Source organism: Botrytis porri, assembly GCF_014898465.1.
Source record: "Botrytis porri strain MUCL 3234 chromosome Unknown BPOR_007, whole genome shotgun sequence".
In the NCBI taxonomy this organism is placed as follows: Eukaryota; Fungi; Ascomycota; class Leotiomycetes; order Helotiales; family Sclerotiniaceae; genus Botrytis; species Botrytis porri.
This window is the reverse complement of record NW_024066081.1, coordinates 733,550-755,964: the sequence shown is the minus strand read 5'-3', so window position 1 is coordinate 755,964 and position 22,415 is coordinate 733,550. Positions and strand designations below refer to the sequence as shown.

The 22,415-nt window shown below is 35.3% G+C and overlaps 5 protein-coding genes across 5 annotated transcripts; 3 read left to right on the top strand and 2 right to left on the bottom strand.

Moving 5' to 3' along the window:
• Positions 1-760: 760 nt before the first annotated feature.
• EAF01_005543 (uncharacterized protein) lies at positions 761-4,095 on the bottom strand (the record flags this gene model as incomplete). The annotated part of the gene is made up of 2 exons (XM_038913796.1): positions 761-941; positions 1,025-4,095. The coding sequence occupies 2 exons, from the start codon at positions 4,093-4,095 to the stop codon at positions 761-763; spliced, it is 3,252 nt and encodes a 1,083-aa protein (XP_038770245.1).
• Positions 4,096-4,438: 343 nt separating this feature from the next.
• EAF01_005542 (uncharacterized protein) lies at positions 4,439-4,744 on the top strand (the record flags this gene model as incomplete). The annotated part of the gene is made up of 2 exons (XM_038913795.1): positions 4,439-4,628; positions 4,698-4,744. 2 exons carry the CDS (start codon positions 4,439-4,441, stop codon positions 4,742-4,744), a joined length of 237 nt encoding a protein of 78 aa, XP_038770244.1.
• A 322-nt stretch (positions 4,745-5,066) lies between these two features.
• On the bottom strand, positions 5,067-6,031 carry EAF01_005541 (uncharacterized protein; the record flags this gene model as incomplete). Its single annotated transcript, XM_038913794.1, has 3 exons — positions 5,067-5,412; positions 5,466-5,615; positions 5,712-6,031. The coding sequence occupies 3 exons, from the start codon at positions 6,029-6,031 to the stop codon at positions 5,067-5,069; spliced, it is 816 nt and encodes a 271-aa protein (XP_038770243.1).
• Positions 6,032-7,667: 1,636 nt separating this feature from the next.
• On the top strand, positions 7,668-8,714 carry EAF01_005540 (uncharacterized protein). Its single transcript, XM_038913793.1, has 2 exons — positions 7,668-7,931; positions 7,986-8,714. The coding sequence occupies exons 1-2, from the start codon at positions 7,835-7,837 to the stop codon at positions 8,303-8,305; spliced, it is 417 nt and encodes a 138-aa protein (XP_038770242.1). The 5' UTR covers positions 7,668-7,834; the 3' UTR covers positions 8,306-8,714.
• Positions 8,715-9,058: 344 nt separating this feature from the next.
• Positions 9,059-10,951, top strand: EAF01_005539 (uncharacterized protein; the record flags this gene model as incomplete). The annotated part of the gene is made up of 6 exons (XM_038913792.1): positions 9,059-9,175; positions 9,278-9,369; positions 9,468-9,480; positions 9,544-9,595; positions 9,752-10,089; positions 10,163-10,951. The coding sequence occupies 6 exons, from the start codon at positions 9,059-9,061 to the stop codon at positions 10,949-10,951; spliced, it is 1,401 nt and encodes a 466-aa protein (XP_038770241.1).
• Positions 10,952-22,415: the final 11,464 nt, after the last annotated feature.

Below are 22,415 nucleotides of genomic sequence, written 5' to 3'. Positions count from 1 at the left end.
TTCTTATTCACGTCCTAAGATTGATTAGGTAGGTAGGTAGATAATTACAGGCGTTCTTTCCCTATCTCTTCTTCTCTATTTTTTTTTTTCCTTTCTCGTTGAGAGGATAGAGGATAGGTAGGTAGGTAGGTAGGTAGGTATGGAAGTATTATCCCCCCATTCCTTTCACATACCATGCCATACCATGCCATACCATATTAGACCACAAAGATCCTTCTCTATTTCTCTCCTTTCTTTTCTCCTCTCTCCTCCCCACCTTCCTTCCTACATTCCATCTAAGCTCTATCCTCCTTTCTCGCGTTCACACCCGCCACATACCTCCGTCTCCCCCTTCACCAACTTCCCCGACAGAAAAGTCCCCAATGTAAATGAAAAATGCTATAAAAAAAGTGTAGATACTCCATTCACCATACCGGTATACATTTTCATTTGAGAAAAGAAAAATAAAAATCATCAAAAAAACCCCCCATACTCCATTGCGATGAAGCATTCGTAATGCGAAATGCGAAACCTGGTATTCAGAATTCTGGGTTCTGGATTCACAAAGCCCGTAGGAAGATGGATGGCGGGAAAAGAAAGCATCCACCGTCTTGTCTTGCACACCATGACAATCGAATTAAAATGTCATCATCTTCCAGGCTTCAAAGCTAGAAGTTGAAAGCAGCGAATGAAGAGAGTTCCCCATTTCTATCCTCTTCCAAACACCATGTATACTTTCCACAAAGTATTTGCGTAATAAAGTGAGTACGACGGAACGAGTCTACAAATACAAACTTTGAGCCGCGACAATATCTCTCCTGATTTTCTTAAGCGACTCATCGAATTTATTCGAGATGTCATCGGAGCCCATGACTTTTCCTGCTTGAGCCATTTGTCTGAGGAGTTCTTCGAGACGACGGAAGAGTCGGATCAGAGATCCTTCGTAAACGTCTGTCATTTTACTAATATATTGTGTTAGTATAATGCTATCTCATCTTACCTCACATGAGGATTCTCAAAGGGAATCAAAACCAAAAAAACTTACCAGATTTCCGCAAAACTCTTTCCTTGTGCCCAAACATAAACAACTTCCATGAGTTGCCACTTGAAACTAGTCACGTATTCTTCCTCATTCATCTTCAATTTACTCTCCGCAGTAACCTTTGCGACGATCCTAGCTTGAGCTTGGATTTCTCTGTATTTAGCAGCCAATTCCTCTTTAAGTGGAGGACATTGACTCTTTTCTTCGAAAATGAAAACCGACAGAACGGCTGCGCACATTTCTGGGGTTAAATCGTTGAAGTAACCATTAAAAAGGAGTTCGGAGAGAAGAAGTTCATGACCATCGCCTGTGGATGAGATTTCACATGCAACACGGGCCTTTAGTTCGACGACTTCTTGTTCGTTGATGAAGCCGAGACGACGTAAAACACGTTTACGTGACTTGAGTTCATCGAGTTGCATGATGCTCAATGCGGAAGCAATAGCCTTGCGCTTTTCCTTGATTTGTTTGGTAAGTTCGAGTTTGCCGGCATATTGATTATAGAGATCTGGGAGACGGGGTGAGTTGTGGAGGGGATTGGAGAGTAAGCGAGATTCAAGAACTTCAATCTTGCGAAGAAGTCGCTTGAAGGAATCATCTGTGATACCCATATTCTCGATTGGGTCAAGCACTGCGATACCATCTGGGAAACGACGTTTGACTTCCTCAAGAGATTTGCGTACTTGATTTCGTTCGTTGGCTGGGTGAAGGTCCTTTGGAAGGAATATACGGACATGTCCAATGGCTTCAACACATGATAAAAGTACAGGAACAATTTCCATCTTGCCTTTGTCGCCTGCAGCAGGTGGTGTGATGCCTAACGGTAGGTCGTTCTGTGTTTGTGTAGTAACTGTACTGTCGGAAGAAACTAGCAGAAGCACGTCAAGGATGTATGCTTGTTGTGGAGGAAATTCTTGAGCAGATCCCTTAGCAGGTCGTCGTGCTGTAAACTTCACAACTGCTCCCCAGCCGAAATCATGATCTTGGTGTTTGATGTGAACAACACGTCCTGGTTGCATGAATTGAAGACAGTAGTTGGGGTGGTTGATGACATCACGCATGTCCTTAGTATAGGTAGTAAGTTGTTGTCGAAGATCATAGTAATCCTTAATGGTTGCTTCATCTGGAATTTGAACTTCATCCCTCGCAATTTGCAAATCTTGAAGTTCCTTTTCGAGACCAGTAACACTCGAAGTGTTCTGGAATTGGTAGAAACAATGTTCTAACATGAACTCTGGTGAGATTCCTTCCAGACGCATCAAGTTAAGAATCATGTTGTAACCAAGGTAGAAAGCTGAATTGAGCTTATCCTGCTCTCCACGTACAATTGTCTTGGCACTCTCTGGCTCCATTGTATCGTTGATCATCATAATGACAATACCCCTATCATCAAGACCACGACGACCGGCACGACCTGACATTTGCACGAATTCAGATGGCGTTAGGTATCGCATCTTCTCACCATCGAACTTCTCAACGCTAGTGAATACTACAGTCTTGGCAGGCATGTTCAAACCAATGGAGAAAGTCTCTGTAGCAAAAAGGACCTTGATCAAGTTCTCCTGGAACAAAATTTCGATGGTTTCCTTAAGAATGGGAAGAAGTCCAGAATGATGCACACCAATACCACGTCTCAACAATGGCAAGATGTGTTGAATTTGCGGTAGGGTCCTATCCTCTTCTGAGAGAGACTCGATTGCACTCTCGAAGACCTTCGAAACCATGTCTTTTTCGGATTGATCGTTGAAAGCCATGGAGCTCATCTGTAATGCATATGCCTCGCACTCTCTCTTACTGAAACTGAACACAATGACGGGATTGTAATGCTTCAACATGATCATGCGGACAATCTTGTAAATATCCGAACCTTCCTTATTGGCACCCTTATTGGTCTTCTTATCTTTTCCACGCCCCTTCTGTTTTGCATTGATGTCTGCTGGATCAGCCCCTTTCTTATCTTCTATTGTTGCCATAGCCTTTGAAAAGTTATCTTCCCTGAAGTTTCCCTTCTCATCAACAATCAAATGTATACCATCTGCACCAGCTGGGAAGAAGTAGTGTTGTAGAGGGGTAGGTCGGAAATCGGTGTAAACAATGTGACATGGCTGGTTGTGAGTTTTCGTGATCCATTCGGCAAATTGCATAGCATTGGGAATAGTCGCTGACAAGAAGACATATCTGACCTTGTCAGGTAATAAGATAATCGTTTCCTCCCAAACCACACCTCTAGATTTATCTCTCATATAATGAATCTCATCAAAGACAACCCAAGCGACTTCACGCATAATCTCAGATCCTCGATACAACATAGATCTCAAAATCTCGGTTGTCATAACTAGACAGGTCGCGGTTGGGTTAATTGTAACATCTCCAGTCATCAAACCAACGTCTCCAAAATCCGCAGTAAATTCTCGATATTTCTGATTACTCAAAGCTTTAATAGGACTGGTGTAAATGACTCTCTGATTGTTTTTGAGGCATTGCGCAATTGCATATTCTGCCGTAACAGTTTTTCCTGCACTAGTATGCGCCGATACCAATACACTCTCGTTTCTTTGGATTGATGCAATAGCGACTTTCTGGAAAGGATCTAATTCGAAAGGCCAAGTTCTCGCGGGTTCGGCAGGAGCTTTATGCTGCGATATTGGGATGTATTCGTAATCGGGAGGTAAAGAAACTTGATGTTGAATGTTGTGCTGTAAAACCAATGCTGTTTCTTCTGGGGCACCTTGTAATCCGGCTGAAGCAGCTACCTCTCGCGATTGTGCTGTCTCGAATGTATCTGTAACTACCGGATCGGCTTCTGTGTCTTTTCTGCGTCGTTTAGCGTCCTTCTTTGCTTCTTTGGTTTCGTCATCTTCTTCAATATCCTCTTCCTCTACATCTGCTTCTACCGCTGGCTCCTCGGAATCTACCATCTCAGAATCCACATCTTGCGCATCAGCAATTGGCTTTACATCTCCATTCGCATTTCTCTTCTTGCTGCGATCTTTCTTGTCTTTCTTTGCCTTTTTAGGCCTGCTGGGAGCAGCTGTTTGGGGCTTATCGTCGAAGGCGTCAAATAAGTCATCCATGACGATTGATATCCTACCACATTAACCAAGATGCAAAAGGCAATCGTGGTTTGTTGATACTTTATAAATGTATCAAAAAGTACAGGGTGTGGGTTAACAAAGATATTTTTTTATTATCGCTTTCCGCTCCGGGCACTATCTGAGATAACCTTGGAAAATCCCATTCTTTATTTAGCCTTAGGCATTAAAATATCTGGTTTGATTGTCGGCTAGTGCCAAACCGAGCTTCAATCAAAATCATTCGATTGACTGTTTACCCAAAATACAAAGCAGAACTCAATTCTTAAGGTAAGGCTGCGCTATCATAACAGCCCCAAGAGAAACTACTAACAGATCATAATAGATGTTGTCTAGAGCCGCCGTCCGCGCATCCTCCTCCACCTCAACGGTCGCCCGCCGTGGCTTCCACTCTACCCGTGCTCAAATGGGTTCTCCATACCATTACCCTGAGGGACCACGAAGCAACATTCCATTCAATCCAAAAACCAAATTCTTTGCTTTGAGATACTGGGGATTCATGGCTCTTGGATTCGGTAAGTTAGGATAGCAGCCCTGCTGAGGGGCATGGAGGTTGAAGGGAACCACACTAATATTGGGTTTAGGTGCTCCATTCGGCATTGCAGTCTGGCAAACAAAAAAGAACCAATAGAGGGCTGTTTAGGTGTACATTGCATTGGGAGGACAGTTATAAATCGATTGGTATTCAAAGCTAGAGGGGTGGGGGAACGATTGTGTATACAATACAACAGTTTTCACGGATATGACTTCATTCTTTATATTGATTATGATGGTCTCCCAAGGTACCAGACTTTATCGCGGCTTCTTCAGAGCCCCCATATGACTCACATGGTCAATTTATACCCATGGAATTCACTCGCGGCTCCTCGAAGATACTTTCTCGTCCTAGATCAAGCGGTTAGAAGACAGCCCCTCATGTCTCTGATATGGCACCATCTTATTACACACTCCCTTCAAGCCTGCACTTTAACTTTGGTATCAAAGGTATGCCTGTCTGCTGCTTTCAAAGCGAAACATCCCTTAAATTCTTCCTGGGCTCCCGATAGCTCTGCCATTGCACTCTTCATGTGATCAGGATCAGCTCCATTCTGAACCTCAACACTAGCAGTCAAAATCCATTTGTCGTCAGCATCAAATGGCTCCAGTAATTCAAAGGGAGGTAGCCTGCTGTTGACCTTAGGGCGTGAGGTCTCATCAACTTCTTGGAACTCTGAGGGGATTTCAAAGTAGCGACTAAGTGTAAAGACTATATTATTGTGAACAGTTCGGTGACTTTCTTGAATAATCTCCCGTGTGAATCTACTTGATGATTAATAACTGTAGATGATTGGTTAGTAGTCATTTCAACGTACCGGTGACTGCTTGCTTGAAGAAGTCTGCATAATGACTTTTCATTGTCTATCGCAATGAACATTCTGCTATTCACGACAGCAGCATTGGCTGGATCTGGAAGATCGGTCCACCTTAATGTACCAGGCACCTCATCACATGGGAGAAGACCCCTAGTTGAAGTCAATAAGTATTTTGTCAAGATGTTGAAAGCCCGTCTCAACAGATCACATGCTTTGATATGCAATCAATGAAAATTAGCCACTTACGGTCGGCCTTCTCCACCATCAAGCTCCTTTGCTGGCTGACCAAGTTGACTTTTATCAACATCATATATCAGAGTCAGAACGTAAGATTGACGAATCAGCTGCTCGTTGAGTGACTTCCACCAGAATTGTTTATTCGGCGGTTGGGCTTTCAAAAAGGAAGGATCAAGACCTTTCAAATTGTTGCGACTGCGTGGACCTTCGAATACTAATCGTCGACGAATAAAGTGCTGGGGTATCATTCCACAGTAGCCTTGGAGTACACGGAGAGAATGAGATACATCTTCGCTATCGACGGATGCCGAGAGGAACAACTCATGCATGGTGATTTTACCCAGAAGGCTGACAAGGATTGAGTTTGGGGGAAGGCCGAAGTACGGAGGTGGAAAGAAAATCTTTTGAGGGGGAGGTGGGAGGGGGGTGTAAGTTTTTGCTTATTGTGGTATAAATGAGGGAGAGTTTCCGTGGGCAAAAGTATAATTATTCTCGAAACGTGTTGTTGCAGTAGTGATGGATGGGTACCAAGGGTAGCTGGAGGTAGCAATGAAGGACCTTGAGCTCAAAATGTGATGACCGTACAGTTGAGAATCATCGAGGGAAAGAAACATATCTTTTTCCAGTCTTCACTTCCCGTCCCCAGATATACCTAGGTACACCAAGCTATTCAATTTCTTTGATATAGGACGAGTGCAAGCGAATGATTTCTTTGCAGTCACTTTTTATCAACATTTCCCCAGACCACCCTAGACTTTCAGACCAGACGAGGCTTTCGAGGCTGATAGAGTTAAGTAGGTGGGTAGGTAGGTGGACAGATAAAGCTCTACAACTTTGGATGATAATAACTTTGGATGATAATAATTTCCTTACAAAGTAACCCCGTAGTGATTGAAGTAGAGTCAGTGACAGTTAATGAATCAATGGTTGCTCTCTCGCTTATGTTCGGAATTGTCTCTGAATAACCCGAATTATTACTCGGTAGTGTGGTATGTACCCATCCCATACAGAGAGGAAAACAATCCTCGGCTAGTCCATCTTATCATCTGAAAATATCATATGTTATTGTTGTACCGGAAGTCCGTTGAAAATTCTAACTTTTTGCTTATGCCTTGGCTTTGAAATGAAATGGGTAGCTTGTGAAGACTGAAGAGCACCTCTTGCGGGCCAAGCGACCAGCCAACCAACCAACCAACCGACCAACAAGCCGTTGAATCTGCCAAATGTTACCTACCTGGGCGTGCATGAGAACTACCCTACTACCCTACTACCCACATACCACACGCCCCTTCCTGCAAAGTCAAGCCTCTTTCATACATTATGTGACAAGGAATCTGGGGAGAGAAATGATCTGACACCATTTATTATATACTTTGGACATTCAATGCATCCTTGATATTGATGGACATTATATGCTTTTGTTCATCACGCCATTAACTAGCATGTGTCTGCACTCTGCAACCATGATCAACCATGGTCAACCAATAAGCACGCAAGAATCGTTGTGCGATAAGAAAAAAAAAACCGATGATTGATAATTTGATGTCGTCTGAGGAATTAGAAATACATGTAATGCTCTATCGGAAGTGGCCTTTATCAATGGCTAACCCCGCACCAACCGAGACCTTTTCATCCGGTGGTATTCTATTAAGAAGACGGTTGGATTTTCTACTCTTCATTTCAGAGAGGAAGAGATATTACAGACATACGCTTACTTAAATAAATACAACACTCAAACCATTCACAGCTTCACATACCTAATCACCATCTTTTCTTTTGAATCACCCGCCACCATTTCCATATCTGGTTACTAGCGGACGCCTATCTATTCCCCTCCCCCCCATCCATCCACTCATCCATCCGATTCCCGAATTCTCGTCCCACTTACCACACGCTACGAGTACATTATTCACAAGACTAAAGCTTTCCATTTTCCGCACTCTTTTTCTTTTGACAACTTGACAACTTGACTTCTTGACTTCTTGACTTCTTGACTTCTTGACATCTCAATCTCCAGCAAGTCAAACACAGAGGCAGACGACGATCCTGACTTCCTTCTCAAACTCGCACATCTCAGCAGTATTCACAACTTCTCTTTGTGATTACTTTTTCAATCTTTCCCAACCATCAAGATGTTTGCGACCAAGGTTCTCCGTCAAGCCTCTGCTGCTGCTGCTCACGCTGAGCGTACTCCATTGATCAGATTCATGGGCAAGAGATCAATTCCCTGTATGTATTCTAATTTTCAATCTGCTCTATAATTCACTCTAACAGTTGAGATAGCTTCGGTTGATCACTCTGCACGACCACATCCAGCTTCCCCAACCCACGAACTTCCTGCAGGATTCGTTGAGGCTCAAAAGTCTTCCTCCTCTTCCTTCTCCTCCTACAGACAAAATGCTCAACAACATGGTCCACTTGGTCGCAGTGCCAGAAGTGACGGTACAATCGGTTCCCTCTCTGGTAGAGCTTTGGGCTCCGTTGCTCCAGCCAAGGGAGAATTCTTTGATCGCAGTGAACTCCCTGCACGTTTCCGACGTACTCCAATTGATCTTGCCGAGATTGATGCCATTGAGACTGGCGGTGCTACAGTTGTTTGCTAGATTTGAAGATTAAGAAAAGAAAGAAGAAAACTATTTGTACATTTATGGCTGGCTACGGAAAAGTGATGGATCGAGGGAGGATATACCCACGAAAACGATGGATTTCATGAAGATTCTGTGATAAGATGGACGAATATCAATAAGTTATCTTTCAGGACAGAGTGGAATACGCTCTACGTCTCTGTTTGAAAGTTTGGGATGCACAAAAGGATTGTAGCTCGGATCAGTGGCATGGAAAAGTTGCTTTTATGGGAGTCGGAGCATGTATCATCTTCCCTGTTGGAATAATTCTGATCTTGATCTTTACTCTGGAGTATGGGTTTCTGGGAAGTTCTTTTTATGGGTGGCTATCTGCATCGTTATGAGATGAGTTGAAGACAGCAAGAATATAACAAATATCAAACCAAACATGGAGCCAAAATACATTGATCACGTGCATAGAACATCATGATCCTCAACTACTTACTTAACCACAACTCGACATGATTTTCTCCATCTTGGGCTGTTTCCTTTTGGATGATACAGATCTCTCACATTAAATGACGCCCTAATTCTTGAATTGCATACAAATATCCCTTTCTAAATTCAAATGACTGCTACTCGCTAAGAATGATTCTTACCCATTACATCGCGTCATTCTGATATATCACCTAATTATCTACAAACAATTGATACCTACATTAAACATCGCACCTTACCTCCCCCTCATACAAAACCCCGCTTAATTCATTAAATCATCTAACTCCCGAGATCATGTCGAAATCAGAAGAAATCAAAGAAATAAACCAATCTGGTAAACTCATCGCTACTTATATTCGCTCTCATACTCCTGGTACTTCTGGGAGGAAATTTGACCGGATCGATGTTGATGTATGTGTTGTTTCTTTCTTCTTTTTCATCTATATACATGAAATGTATCTCTTCATAGATGAGAGGGTCTATTGGATTGATGAATATTGAAACTTTGAATAGATACCAAAAGGTCCGTCGACGTGGGTTATGAGTTTAGTAGGGGCATTCATGCCGGTGGGATATCCGGATAGTGTTACGGAGGATTATACTGCGTGGGTTTTTCTCTTTCTTTGAGGAGTTTCTCCTGCTTTGTTTTTGATTGGGATGTGAGAACTCTGGAGAATGATGACACTAATGGATTGTATTGTAGGTATCAATTTTATGTAAGATACCTTGGCTGGGGGAAAGGGGGAAGAAAATGCTGATGAGAGAAGGATTCTATTCAGGCTTTTGCTAGTACGATTGCGGGGTTGTTGGCTAGTAGGGCGGTGCTTCAAGGTATGAATGAGGTGAAGGACTCCTTTTGGGGGCCATTTGTTCGAGAGAATGAGTTTGTTTTTGAGCTTGTTGTCACAACTCCCTATCAAACCTTTCTCCTTTAAACATCACCACAAGCCTCCTTCTAAAAAGAACTCCAAATCTAATCCACCCCAGGTCTCGGCGTCGGCGACTCCACCGCCTCAGCAACCCACGCCGTTCTCCTCTCCATCCTCCAAGAATCCGCCGGCCGTATCTCTACCATCCTTTTCGCGCACCGACTCGGTAGCGCACTCGAACCCGAATGCAAAAAATATCGTCTCATGGCTGATATTTTCAACGACGCTGCTATGATTCTCGATTGCATCTCCCCTGCTTTTCCCAAGATTCCTCGTGTGTTTTTACTCAGTACGAGTAGTGTGTGTAAATCGCTTTGTGGAGTCGCGGCGGGAAGTAGCAAGGCGAGTTTGAGTGCGCATTTTGCGAAGATGGGAAATTTGGCGGAGTTGAATGCGGTAGGTTTTTTTCTTGAGTTTTTATGATAGAGGGATAGGGATAGTGGATGGGATGATACTAATAGAAAGATAGAAAGATGCAAGTCAGGAAACTCTCATATCCCTCCTTGGTATGCTCGTTGGAACCTTTGTCGTTTCCAAAATTTCCTCTCAAGTAGCCACGTGGATTGCATTGCTCACTCTCCTTTCCATCCATCTCGGTACAAACTATATGGCCGTCAGATCAGTCACCATGCGTACCCTGAACCGACAACGAGCCAATCTCGTCATTTCATCTTTCCTCTACAGTACAAACCACAAGAAGAACAACACTTCTCTCCCCTCCCCCAGAGAAATCTCACTCCAAGAACGCATCTTCGAACGCGACGGCGCAATTCGCAATATCCAAGGTACAATTCTCGCTTACTGCAACGTCGGCACGAGTCTCCAAGACCTCCTCTCTTCAATTTCTACACCCACAATTACAGGAAGTTATACAGAACCCGACTCAATCCTCAAATCTCTCCTATCCATCTACAAAGCTCAGGGTTACATAATGTGGTACTCCCGTTCCCGCAATACATTCCTCGTTGTTTTGAAAGAAGGATCGTCCCCGAAAGTTCAATTGGATGCGTGGTTTCATGCTATTTTTGCTATCAGTTTTAGGCGGGAGAAGATCCGTGGATCTGGGAATGCGAAGATGGATAATCAGAACATTTCAAATTGGATGAAGGAATCGCTAGAGGAATCGGAGAAATGGAGAGTAGAAAGCGAGTTTTATGCGGAGTTGGAGGGGAAGGGGTGGGATTTGAATACGCCGGCCATTGAGGTTAGAGCGGGGACGAGATTGGTTGTTGCGGGGGGAGAGGAGGAGAGAGAGTAAGGGGTGGGAGTGGATTAGGAAGGGGACGGTGAAGCAATGGGTTGAGTAAGAGGCTTGAGTGTTATTTGGGGCATTGAATATGAATTTTAATCAAAAGTGCAATCATGCTGTGTATATGCACACGGTAGGTTTCGAAGCTTGGAGATTTCACTTCACTTCACCCATCCCATCGAAATCTAAATAGTACGTCAAAAATAATTGCAGCGTCTCTCTTAAACACATCATTCTCATTATCATTCTCCCCACCTTTTCTTGACCTCGCTCCGTCCGAATCATTTCACCAAACCCCTTTACCAGCCAATATTCTCATTCTTTCCCCCCTCCAAATCACAAACAACAAACCATACATCCTCATCCCCAAGCACACAATCTCTTCTGCTATTCTGCGGCTGCTACTCAATCCCATCTCCATCTCTCTTCCATCAAATTCAGATCCAAAAATCCTACCTTTCCAAGAAAAATCATTCTATCTATCTATCAATCTATCCAGACGTCCGCATACCTAGGCAGTAAGTATGTAGTACATTGATCGATACCCATCTACATCTATATCTTCATCTCATCTCCTCTTCATCCCACTTCCCACTTCCCACCTCCTGTCCCCAAACTTCAAAGCAATAAATCTTCCATTCATTTCGAAATGGGTTTTCTCGTCCACTGTGTATTTGTGTGGGAGGATATGAGGACGTGTTGTGTAGGCGAACGTGAGGATATGAGAATATCTTGAAGTTCACAGCGGAAATTTCCTTCCAGGACAATGCAATCCACTACACACGTATAAGGGTCTTAGATCATCTCTTGGCTACTTATTCAATCACTGACATGTCCGATGTCGGGCCAAGAAGAAGGATTAGATGCAGTAGGAAGGTTGTGAGGGGAATTAATGTAAACCCACTTTTAGTAAAATGTTAATGTTTAATAGATTAGTACTTGATGTTTTGAAAGATTTTACTACTGCTTTAAACGAATCGAATAGATATTGAACTATTCCCCCTTAAATTTTAATATTTGAAGTTTTTTTTCGCTTTTTGTTAATCTTCATAGTTTTATGATATTTAAAGCTTCTAATAGGTTTTAAATAAAGTTAGAATAAAGATTCGAATACAAAATCTAATAAAAACTAATATTGTTACGAGCATCGATGTAGAGTCGGCGCTAGACCGATTATTATTCCGATATTAAAAAGTTTATATATATATATAGCTTTAGGAAAAAAGGTTTAAGGAATTAATAAAAAGTCTTTAAATTTAATTTATCTCTATTATAAAATTAATCTTCACCTTATTATAGCTCTTATAATTCTTTTTATTTAATTCTTTAAGAGTAAGTTATTAACTTATATTTAACAAATAGCTTCGAAAGTATTAAATTAATAAATCGCTGATATACTCGAGATATTCCTATAATAAGCTATTGATATATAATTTGTTGAGTAGATTTAATAAGGTATATCAGTAATAATAAAGTCTTAATCGATTCAATCTATTTATAACTAAGCTATACTAACTATATAATAAGTTATACCTAACGTAGTTTATTAATGGGTCGGTCATATCAGTGGATCAGTCATTTTTATCTTAAATTATTATTCTATATTCAATATGTATTTTCTGTATAATTAATCATGAAAATTCATTCTAAAGAAGCATATATAATTTTAATTATTTAAGCTATTAAATCAAATAAAAAATTATTAATTTGAAAAATAGTTTAGCTTTATTATATATTTCAAATTATATTAAATAATAGAATTCAAGATAAATCTAATATAATTAAGAGTTAATTAAAAAGTTATAATTTAATTGAATTAGAAGAGGAAATATTTATTTAATATATTCTTGATATAGATTTGAAAGGTTTTTTATTTAAACTTAAGAATATAAAAGATATAATAAATTATATTCTTAAATCGAAAGATATAAAATACATCGAAAAGTTTTAGATATATCAATTCATAAAATATCGAATCGAATTAAAAACACATTTTAATTGTGTTTATAACTTTCAAAGAGTTCTTTATAAGAATCTTAAACTTATTGAAAAGTGGTTTCAATTAGTTACAAATATATAAATGAAATATAATATTTTAAATAGAGATTTCTATAATTTCAATAAAACAGACTTTATAATAGGAATTATATATACAATAATAATTGTTATTAATACTAAGAAATATAATAAAAGTAAATCTATATAACCAGACAATCGAGAATAAACTATAATAATAATATATAGAAATGAAAAGAATGAAATTATTCCCTTATTTCTAATGGTTTAGGAACAGGTTTATCTCTTTAATTAATATATTGAAACCAATCTTCCTATAAAATAGATTATTAAACCTATATCTAATGAGTGGATAAATAATAAGACAGGTTTAAAATAATTGAAACACTTTGACAAGTATATTAAAAATTGAAGAAAGAGTAAATATTGAATATTGATATTGGATAAGTATAAAAGTTATAAATCAGTAGTTTTTTAAGTATATTATAAAGAGAATAATATTATATATTTATATTTACTATTATATTCAAATTATTTAATTTAATCATTTAATATTAACTATTTTAATAATCTAAAACATTTATATAATGATTAAATTAATGAATTTATTAAGATATATATTAATTATATTTCGAAAATTGAATTCTTTATAGCTTTTAAAGCTATATATAAGGAATCAATCATCTTTTAGAATATGAAATCAGAATTCCAAGAAATAGGTTTAATTCTATTGTTACGGGAGCTGCCTTTAGGATCATGTAAAAGTGGCTAGAGATCTCTCAAAATGGTTTAGATTAGATTTCAAGTAGGAATTCAATAAGGTTAATAATTGGTTGTAATTCTTGTAATTATAATAATAAAACTAATAATTGTTCTTGAGCATGAAGCTTTATATTATAATGAAACTTATTTTCTTATATAAACCTTCATTCTCTATTATATTCCTTAGGACCTTTCTATAGGCTGGATCGCTACGGACCTCACTGCGCTCCAGAAGCGCTACAGCTCCTTGACGCTCCGTCACCTACTCATAGTCATGTGACGCGGTACTTCGCAAGGACCGTCATAACACCTATTCAATCTTAAAGCTGTACTCTCGAAATTAGATATTCGAATTTATATACTTACCCCCCTCTCTTTCAATCTAAACCAATAAATCTTTTAAATCCCTTACAACCCAATTAAAACTCTTTCTCAATTAATATTAATTAAATTTCAAATAACTCATCATTAAGTAAGCTCTTTTATATTTATATTTGAAATTATATTAATGTTACGGGAGCTGCCTCTAAGGTTATGTAGAAGTGTCTAGAGATCTCTCAAAATGATTTAGACTAAACTTTAAATAGAAATTCAATAAGATTATAACTATTACAATTCTCATAACTATAGTAATAAAACTAATGATTATTCTTAAACACGAAGCTCTATATCCTAATAAAACTCATTTATTATATAGACCTTCATCATCTGAAGCCCCTGGGATCCGTATGCTCCTGGAGCCCGTAGCTCCTCAAGGCTCCCTCATGTGACACGCGAATGTGTCATGTAATGTCTGTCGTAACAATTAACTCTAACTAAAAATACAGAAAGATTAGCTTATGAAAATACACTTTTAAATATAAAGAATTATATACTTTAAATAATAAATAAAGTATTAAACAAATATTAATATATATAAAAATCTAATTATATCAAGGAGGAGTGCTTATTAAACAAAAGACTTTTAATATATTATCTTAATAAGAAATTGATATTCAAGTTTAATATAATAAGTATTAAAAAGAGGGGAATTCTAATAGAGAAGCATTTTCTAATTGATATTATAGTAAATATAGAAAGATAGGTTATAATATAAGAATCTATCAAAATAATGTAATAGATTCTAAATTATTAGATTCTTATGTTACAGGAGCTGCCTCTAGGGTTATGTGGAAGTGTTTAGAGTTCTTTTGAAATGATTTAGATTAAACTTCAAGTAGGAATTTAATAAGGTTATAATTGATTGTAATTCTTATAACTATAGTAATGAAATTAATAATTGTTTTTAAGTACAAAGCTCTATATTATAATGAAACTTATTCCTTTATATAGACCTTCGTTCTTTATTATTCTATTAATCCTATTGTGTTCTATCAGATGGGAGCAGTGGGATCTAGTGGGAGTCCCTAATCCCGTGACTTCCTGATCATGTGATGTGGTATATTGGATGCCGTCGTAACATCTTAATAGTTTTAATTAATTGATTTAGTTATTATTAAATAATATAGCTTTGAAATAACAATTTAAGGTAAAAGTAGCCGATTCATTGATATAACCGACCCACTAATAAACTACATTATATATTTTCAATTATATAAAATAAATAGAAAAAAAAAACCTATCCCTTTTTGAAACCTATTCAAATATACTATTGTAAAATCCTATTATATTATAGAACCTTTTAATCTTCTTATTTACCCTCTTATAATCCTTATAATCTTCTACTTCTTATATTTATTTTTATTCTTTCTTTCTATTTAATTCAACTTCTTTTAATATACTAAACCTCATAGTTGATATATTATTACCTTATTATAAAAATATCTTCACTCCTAAATTACTAACCCTCAAATTTTTCGAAATCTATTTATAATATTAATAATTCCAATTTCAATTCTAATCTTATATTATAGAATCTTTCATTTCTAACCTTGTTCTTCTACTATTTCAATCAAATTAAGTTCTATTTGAAACCTATTATCTTTATTTTCATTTCGTTTTATTTAATATTACTTCTTTAATACAAAGATTCTAAAGTCTTATAATAAAAAAGGTTAATGATTATATAGCTGATTTTAATTTATATTTGATATACTAATAATCTAAAATAAATTATATAATAAGTATAAAACGTATTGTAATATGAATTTTTATTATAATATATACTCTATATTATTAACGATTATTACTTCCTCTTTAAATAACTAATAATATATTATATATTATGAAAGAATATAATTAATATTAATATATTATAATTCCTATTATTCTTTAGAACTATTCTTATAAATTTTGTTATGTTAAAATATTAATAATTTTTTATATAAAATAATTATAGGTATTATATAAAGGTTTTATTTTTGTATATTAATAATCTTATTAAAAATATTTCTTAAAATAAGTAGAACTTATTAAAGAGATTTTCCTTTTTCATTTTTCTATATTTAAAACCCTTTTTCTTTTTATATAAAATTCTTCTATAAGTATAGCACGCTACACCGTAGCGTCGCTTACTTAAGAAGCGTATATAATAGCGTAGTCTCGATAGAGAAGAATGAAATAGCTTTTATAACAATTATAGAGATCCTCCTACAATAAGATTATTAAATATTAAAAGGTTTGAATCATTATAGAAATCTTTAAGAAGTCTTTTTAATTAATTTATTTAATATAATTATTCTATATAATAATAATATTAATTATTTTAAATATTCTAGATAAATATAATACATTTTCTTTTTTATATTAATAATAATAACTGTTTAATCTAAATAGATATCGACTTAATAATTATAAAAAAAATATAAAATAATTCTCTAATTCGAATGTAATATAAATTGAAGAGTTATTTCGAAAAAGCTCTTCTTAGTTTTTTTTATGTTTCTTCTAATAAAATATATATATATATAAGATATAAGAATAAAAAGAAACTTACTAACTATATATATATATATATACTAACTCTACTTATAACGTGATTTATCAGTGTGCGGGTCATTTTCACCTCAATTCACTCTATTCTCTTTCAATACGCGTTTTTATCAACAATCCACAATGGATTCGAATAATCAAGAAGCCCGTATACTCCTCGCTATCGAAGCTATTCAAAAAGACAAAAAAACAAGTATTCGAAAGGTTGCAAAGATATATAATATCTCGAATACAACACTACAGCGTAGAATTAATGGTATACTTCCCGTTCCGAATATCGACCTAAATCTTATAATCTTTCAGAACTAGAAGAGAATATCATTTCTGAATATATAATTGATATGGATTTGAGAGGATTTCCACCTAAATTAAGAAATGTAGAAGATATGGCGAATCATATTCTTGAATCGAGGGGTGCAAAGCGCGTTGGGAAGCTCTGGGCGCATCGATTCGTAAAGCGTCGAATCGAATTAAAGACGCGTTTTAGTCGTGTTTATGACTTTCAAAGAGCTCTCTGCGAAGATCCTAAGCTTATTGAAGAGTGGTTTCGATTGGTTGCGAATATGCGAGCGAAATACAGCATTTTGGATGGCGATTTCTACAATTTCGATGAGACGGGCTTTATGATGGGTATAATATGCCCCGGAATGGTAGTAACTAGTGCTGAACGGAATGGCAGAAGCAAGGCAATACAACCAGGCAATAGAGAATGGGCTACAGCAATCATATGTGGCAATGGGGAGGGTGAAACTATACCCCCATTTCTAGTGGTTCAAGGACAGGTTCATCTTTCGAATTGGTATACCGAAACCGATTTTCCTGCGGATTGGGCTATTAAACCTACATCTAATGGATGGACAAACAATGAGACAGGTTTAGAATGGTTGAAACACTTCGACAAGCACACTAAGAACCGAAGAAAGGGCAGGTATCGAATGTTGGTACTAGACGGGCATGAAAGCCATGAATCAAGAGCTTTTCAAGCATATTGCAAAGAGAACGATATTATATGCTTAAGTCTACCACCGCATTCAAGTCATTTAACTCAACCACTTGATGTGGGCTGTTTTAGCAATCTGAAACGTTCATATGGTGGTCAAATTGATGGATTTATCAAGGCACATATCAATCATATTTCGAAGGTTGAATTCTTTATAGCTTTTAAAGCTGCATATAAAGAATCAATCATCTCTCAGAATATGAAATCAGGATTTCGAGGAACAGGTTTAATACCATTTGACCCTGAAGCCGTACTTTCGAAGTTAGATATTCGAATTCGTACACCTACCCCTCCCTCTTTCGATCTAGATCAATGGATCTCTCAAACCCCTCACAACCCAACTGAAGCTCTTTCTCAATCAATTTTAGTGAAATCTCGAATAACCCGACATCAATCAAGCTCCCCTACACCTATATTTGAGACTGTACTAGCTCTAGCTAAAGGTACAGAGAGATTAGCTCATGAGAATACACTTTTGAATGCAGAGATTCGTACACTTCGAAAGGCAAATGAGGCATTAAGCAAGCGTCGACGCGCGAAAAAAACCCAATTACGTCAAGGAGGAGTACTTACTGGGCAAGAAGCTCTTGATATATTATCTCAACAAGAGGTTGATATTCAGATTCAACGCGACGAGCGTCAAAAAGGGAGGAATTCTAATGAAGAAGCATCTTCTAGTCGATGCTGTAGTAAATGCGGAAAGACCGGACATAATGCAAGAACTTGTCAAGATGATATAATAGATCCTAGATTATTATAATTTTCATAGTTTTAATCAATTGATTCAATGGTTGTTGAATAATATGAGTTTGAAAGAGTGAATTGAGGTGAAAATGACCCGCACACTGATAAATCACGTTATATAAAGTATATATATAAAATAAAGCGCGATATATAATGTTACGCTTCTAGTCACGTGTTTCAAGATAATTGATATTATTTAGAATCTCGAAAATATTCTTATTTCATATATAATAAGATTAAATTAAAAGAAATCTAAGAAAGAAAATAATCTTTAATATAAATATATAAGAATATCTTTAATTTAATAGCGATATACCTTTAATATTCATTCGAATCTATACTCTCGAATAAAACAAAACAACTAGATAAAAGCAGAATGAAAAAATGAAAAAGAAAAGAAAAGAAAAGAAAGCTATTATCACGGTGCAAGAGATAGGTACTAGGTAAGATGTATGATATTCTACAAAGAGTAAGAAGGAGGCGGAGAGGTTCCGACTATATAGAGGGTGGATGCCTTAGGCATCCATATAACTACGTATTGAACCCGTGACAGCTATCGTATAAAGCTAAGTCTATTCTATAGTAGAATGTCTATAAGATACTGTACTTTTCGAATTCAGTCCGCTGAGTAATTACTGTTTTTGAAATCAATTAATATCTCTAATTCGATAGAAATAAAGCTCTAGGTTTTTAAAGTCATTTTATCGAGAAATTACTATTAATTAGACCTTGATTAATAGGAATAGAGCTCTAGAATGAAGTTATTAAATATTTCAAGTCTTTTATAGAGAGAAGAGTATAGCTAGCTATTCTATGAGTAGTTAAATCTACTAATAGAAACTAATTAGAAATAGTCGATACTATATTGAGTAGTTTATCTTAAAGCAAAAGATAAAATAGTATTTACTAGAGTTGTTTATTTATGAGTGTAATCAGATCATTTTTAGGATTTTCAAGCTTATTTAAGACTTTTCAGGATTTTCCGAGATATTCGGAATTTTTCAAGATTCCTCCGGTATTAATACAATATCCCAGCGGAAAGCTAGTAGAGCTCCGTATTTTAATTTTTAGGAATTTTAGATCTATTCAAAACCTTTTAGAACTTTATTAAGATTTCGAGACTTTTAGGACTTTTTCAGAATTTTTTAGGATTTATAGGACTTTTAGGACTTTCTGAACTTTCTAGGATTTTTAGAATCTCTTTGTCTTTTTTAAGTCATATATTAGCAATATACTATCGATTTCTAATTTCTAATTTTATATTTCTTAGGGTTTATATACTTTCGAGAGCGAAAGCCTAAAGAGGGAGATAACTCTAGTGAATATAACTAATTATACGAACTATCGAATATAATTCATCATTCTATCGAAACCCAATCGACATTAATAAAATAAGAGGAAGTGTTAAAACACGTAACTAGGAGCATGACATTATATATTATACTTTATCTTATATATATATTTCATATACAAGTAGGGTTAATATATATATATATATATTTAATAAGTTTATTTTCATACGAAAAAGACAAACAGAATAAGACAATCCTGTTTACTCTTATACCTTATATATAGACGCCTTATTAAGTCTACTCAATAGAAAGAAAATAATTTATTTTTCGATTTTTTAAACTTTTGAATAAATTCTTGACACTCTTATATAATAACATAGCTCCTTTTCGAGTTATAAAAGAATTGAATCTTATAAAATGAGAATATAATATACGCGAAACAATACGTATAGATTATATAATATTTTCTTTAACTAATATTTATAGTTCTTTATTATATAGTTTAAAAAAAATTAAATTTCTATCTATTTTATTATATCCTCTATATATTATATAAAAGCTTTTTAGAGTCATTCTCCTCTCTCCTCTATTAATAATACTATTTTATAATAATATTTCTATAGTGTCTATAAAGACTTACTCTATAATCATATTATCTTCTACTCTTTTATAATAAGTCTTACAATACTAGCTTACTACTATAGAATTTAATAAGGCTTTAAAGTAGTATTAATATAGTAGTAATTAACTATCGAATAGCTTTAAGACTTTTAAGAACGAAAGTATAAGAGTACGTTCGAATTATTCTTTTCAAATTATTTAACAAATAAATTGAGATAAAAGTATACTAAAAACAGATAATTATTGTCACGGATCGGCCTCAATCGCAACTCCGATCGATCACGTGCACGATCACGTGTACATAGCTAGTTTATAGGTGCGCTCCATGAGTACTTTACTCTCAATTCTATAGTTGTAGATTCTAAGGATGAATTGTACCCTGCTCTCGTAGTTCTTCTACAGCAAAGTGTTACAATTATTTGACAAATAAAGTGTGGCTAAAATATTTCTAAATAATTCAAAACAAAGTTAAATCGAACGCTTAAGAATATCAAATAAAATTTATTTAATAAATAACTTTAAAATAACAAATACCTTTAAAATCCTTATATATTTTCCTAATGATTTTAAATATAGCTTTTTGATAAGTTTGAGAAATTATTTGCTAAATAATTTAACGAATTTTCATTTTAATTAATAAATCTTCATTTTCATTTAATTCTACTACTTTCAATATTACTCTAATATATTAATCTGAATATCGTTACTTTTTTCTATAAAAAAGATTATTTTGTAAATAACTATAAAAGTAATCCGAACGCACTCTAAAGAGAAAGGCTCTATATCGATATAAGGTCGGCGTTAAGCTGACTATTATTCCGATATTGAAGAGTTTTTCATATATATATATGTAAAGAAACGAGTACTATCGGGCAATAACCGGCGCAAGCCGGTATAGTATTTACGTCATGGTGTTATACAATTTGATCACGGTAAGGGGAGATTCGGCCCCTTCGGGGACCGAAGCTAGCCCCGGTGGGGTATTAAAACACCTATTTATATCCACAGCTTAGATTATCTTAAATATAGAGAATAATCAGATGAACCTTCTTCTTCTTGTAATACCCTGTAATTCATCACAATATAGCTTTAGGAAAAGAGGTTTTGAGGAATTAATGAAAAGTCTTTAATTTCAACTTACTCCTATTATAATACTAGTCTTTATCTTATAGTAACTCTTATAAATAATTTCAAATGAAATGTAAATAAATTTAAAGAAAATATAACTTTTAGAACACCTTCACCATCTAAAGTTCATTATATAAATTTTCAATTAGCGATATAATCTAGTTAATTTAAAGGCCTAAAGTAAGAATATATTTAGATGCGTTTTATATTACTTACTCTTCTAATCTTCATATAAGATAATCGAAAAAAGTCATAGCTTAAAAACACATTGAAAATAGACATTTTTCATTATTTTCAAATTTTTATATTTATAAATCCTTAAGAATAATAATCATTGAAACTTAATTTGATATAAATATTTCTATTAGCTTTAATAAAAATTAAATACTTTATTTTTTATAATCATTTCACTTTGATTCGATTGATTAAAGTTGATTGAATTTAAAAAAATTATTTTGTAATAATTCTTTTAATTGATTTAGCGTTTTTTTTTACATTTTTTAAGAATCTTTGACTTTAAGCTATCAACTTAAGATCAAATAAAATCTGAAAATAACTTGATTTATTTTTTATCAAATAATTAATAAATCTCTATAATGAAAAACTATTTCAACTACTAAAACGCTTCTAATAAAGAATTATATTCTATAAAAAAGATTGAAAAATGATTATTTTTGGTGTGTTTTTATACTATGGCTTTTTTCAATTGTGAGTCACTGTAGGTGTCTTCCCTCGAGACATGAGGAAAATCGACAAATACAAATTTAATAAGAAGCGGATATTGAATGGAAATTCAAACAACATATCAAGAACACCCATTTCATTGTAAGTAAGTTGAAACATTTCCTAATATACTTGATACACATTTTATTAGACTGTACATACATATAGTTGTACAGCTCAACCGGAGCAGAGAGTATGTCCTTGGAAGTCAAACTCAAAGAATTGATCGGTATACAAACACCGTAACACCTAAAAT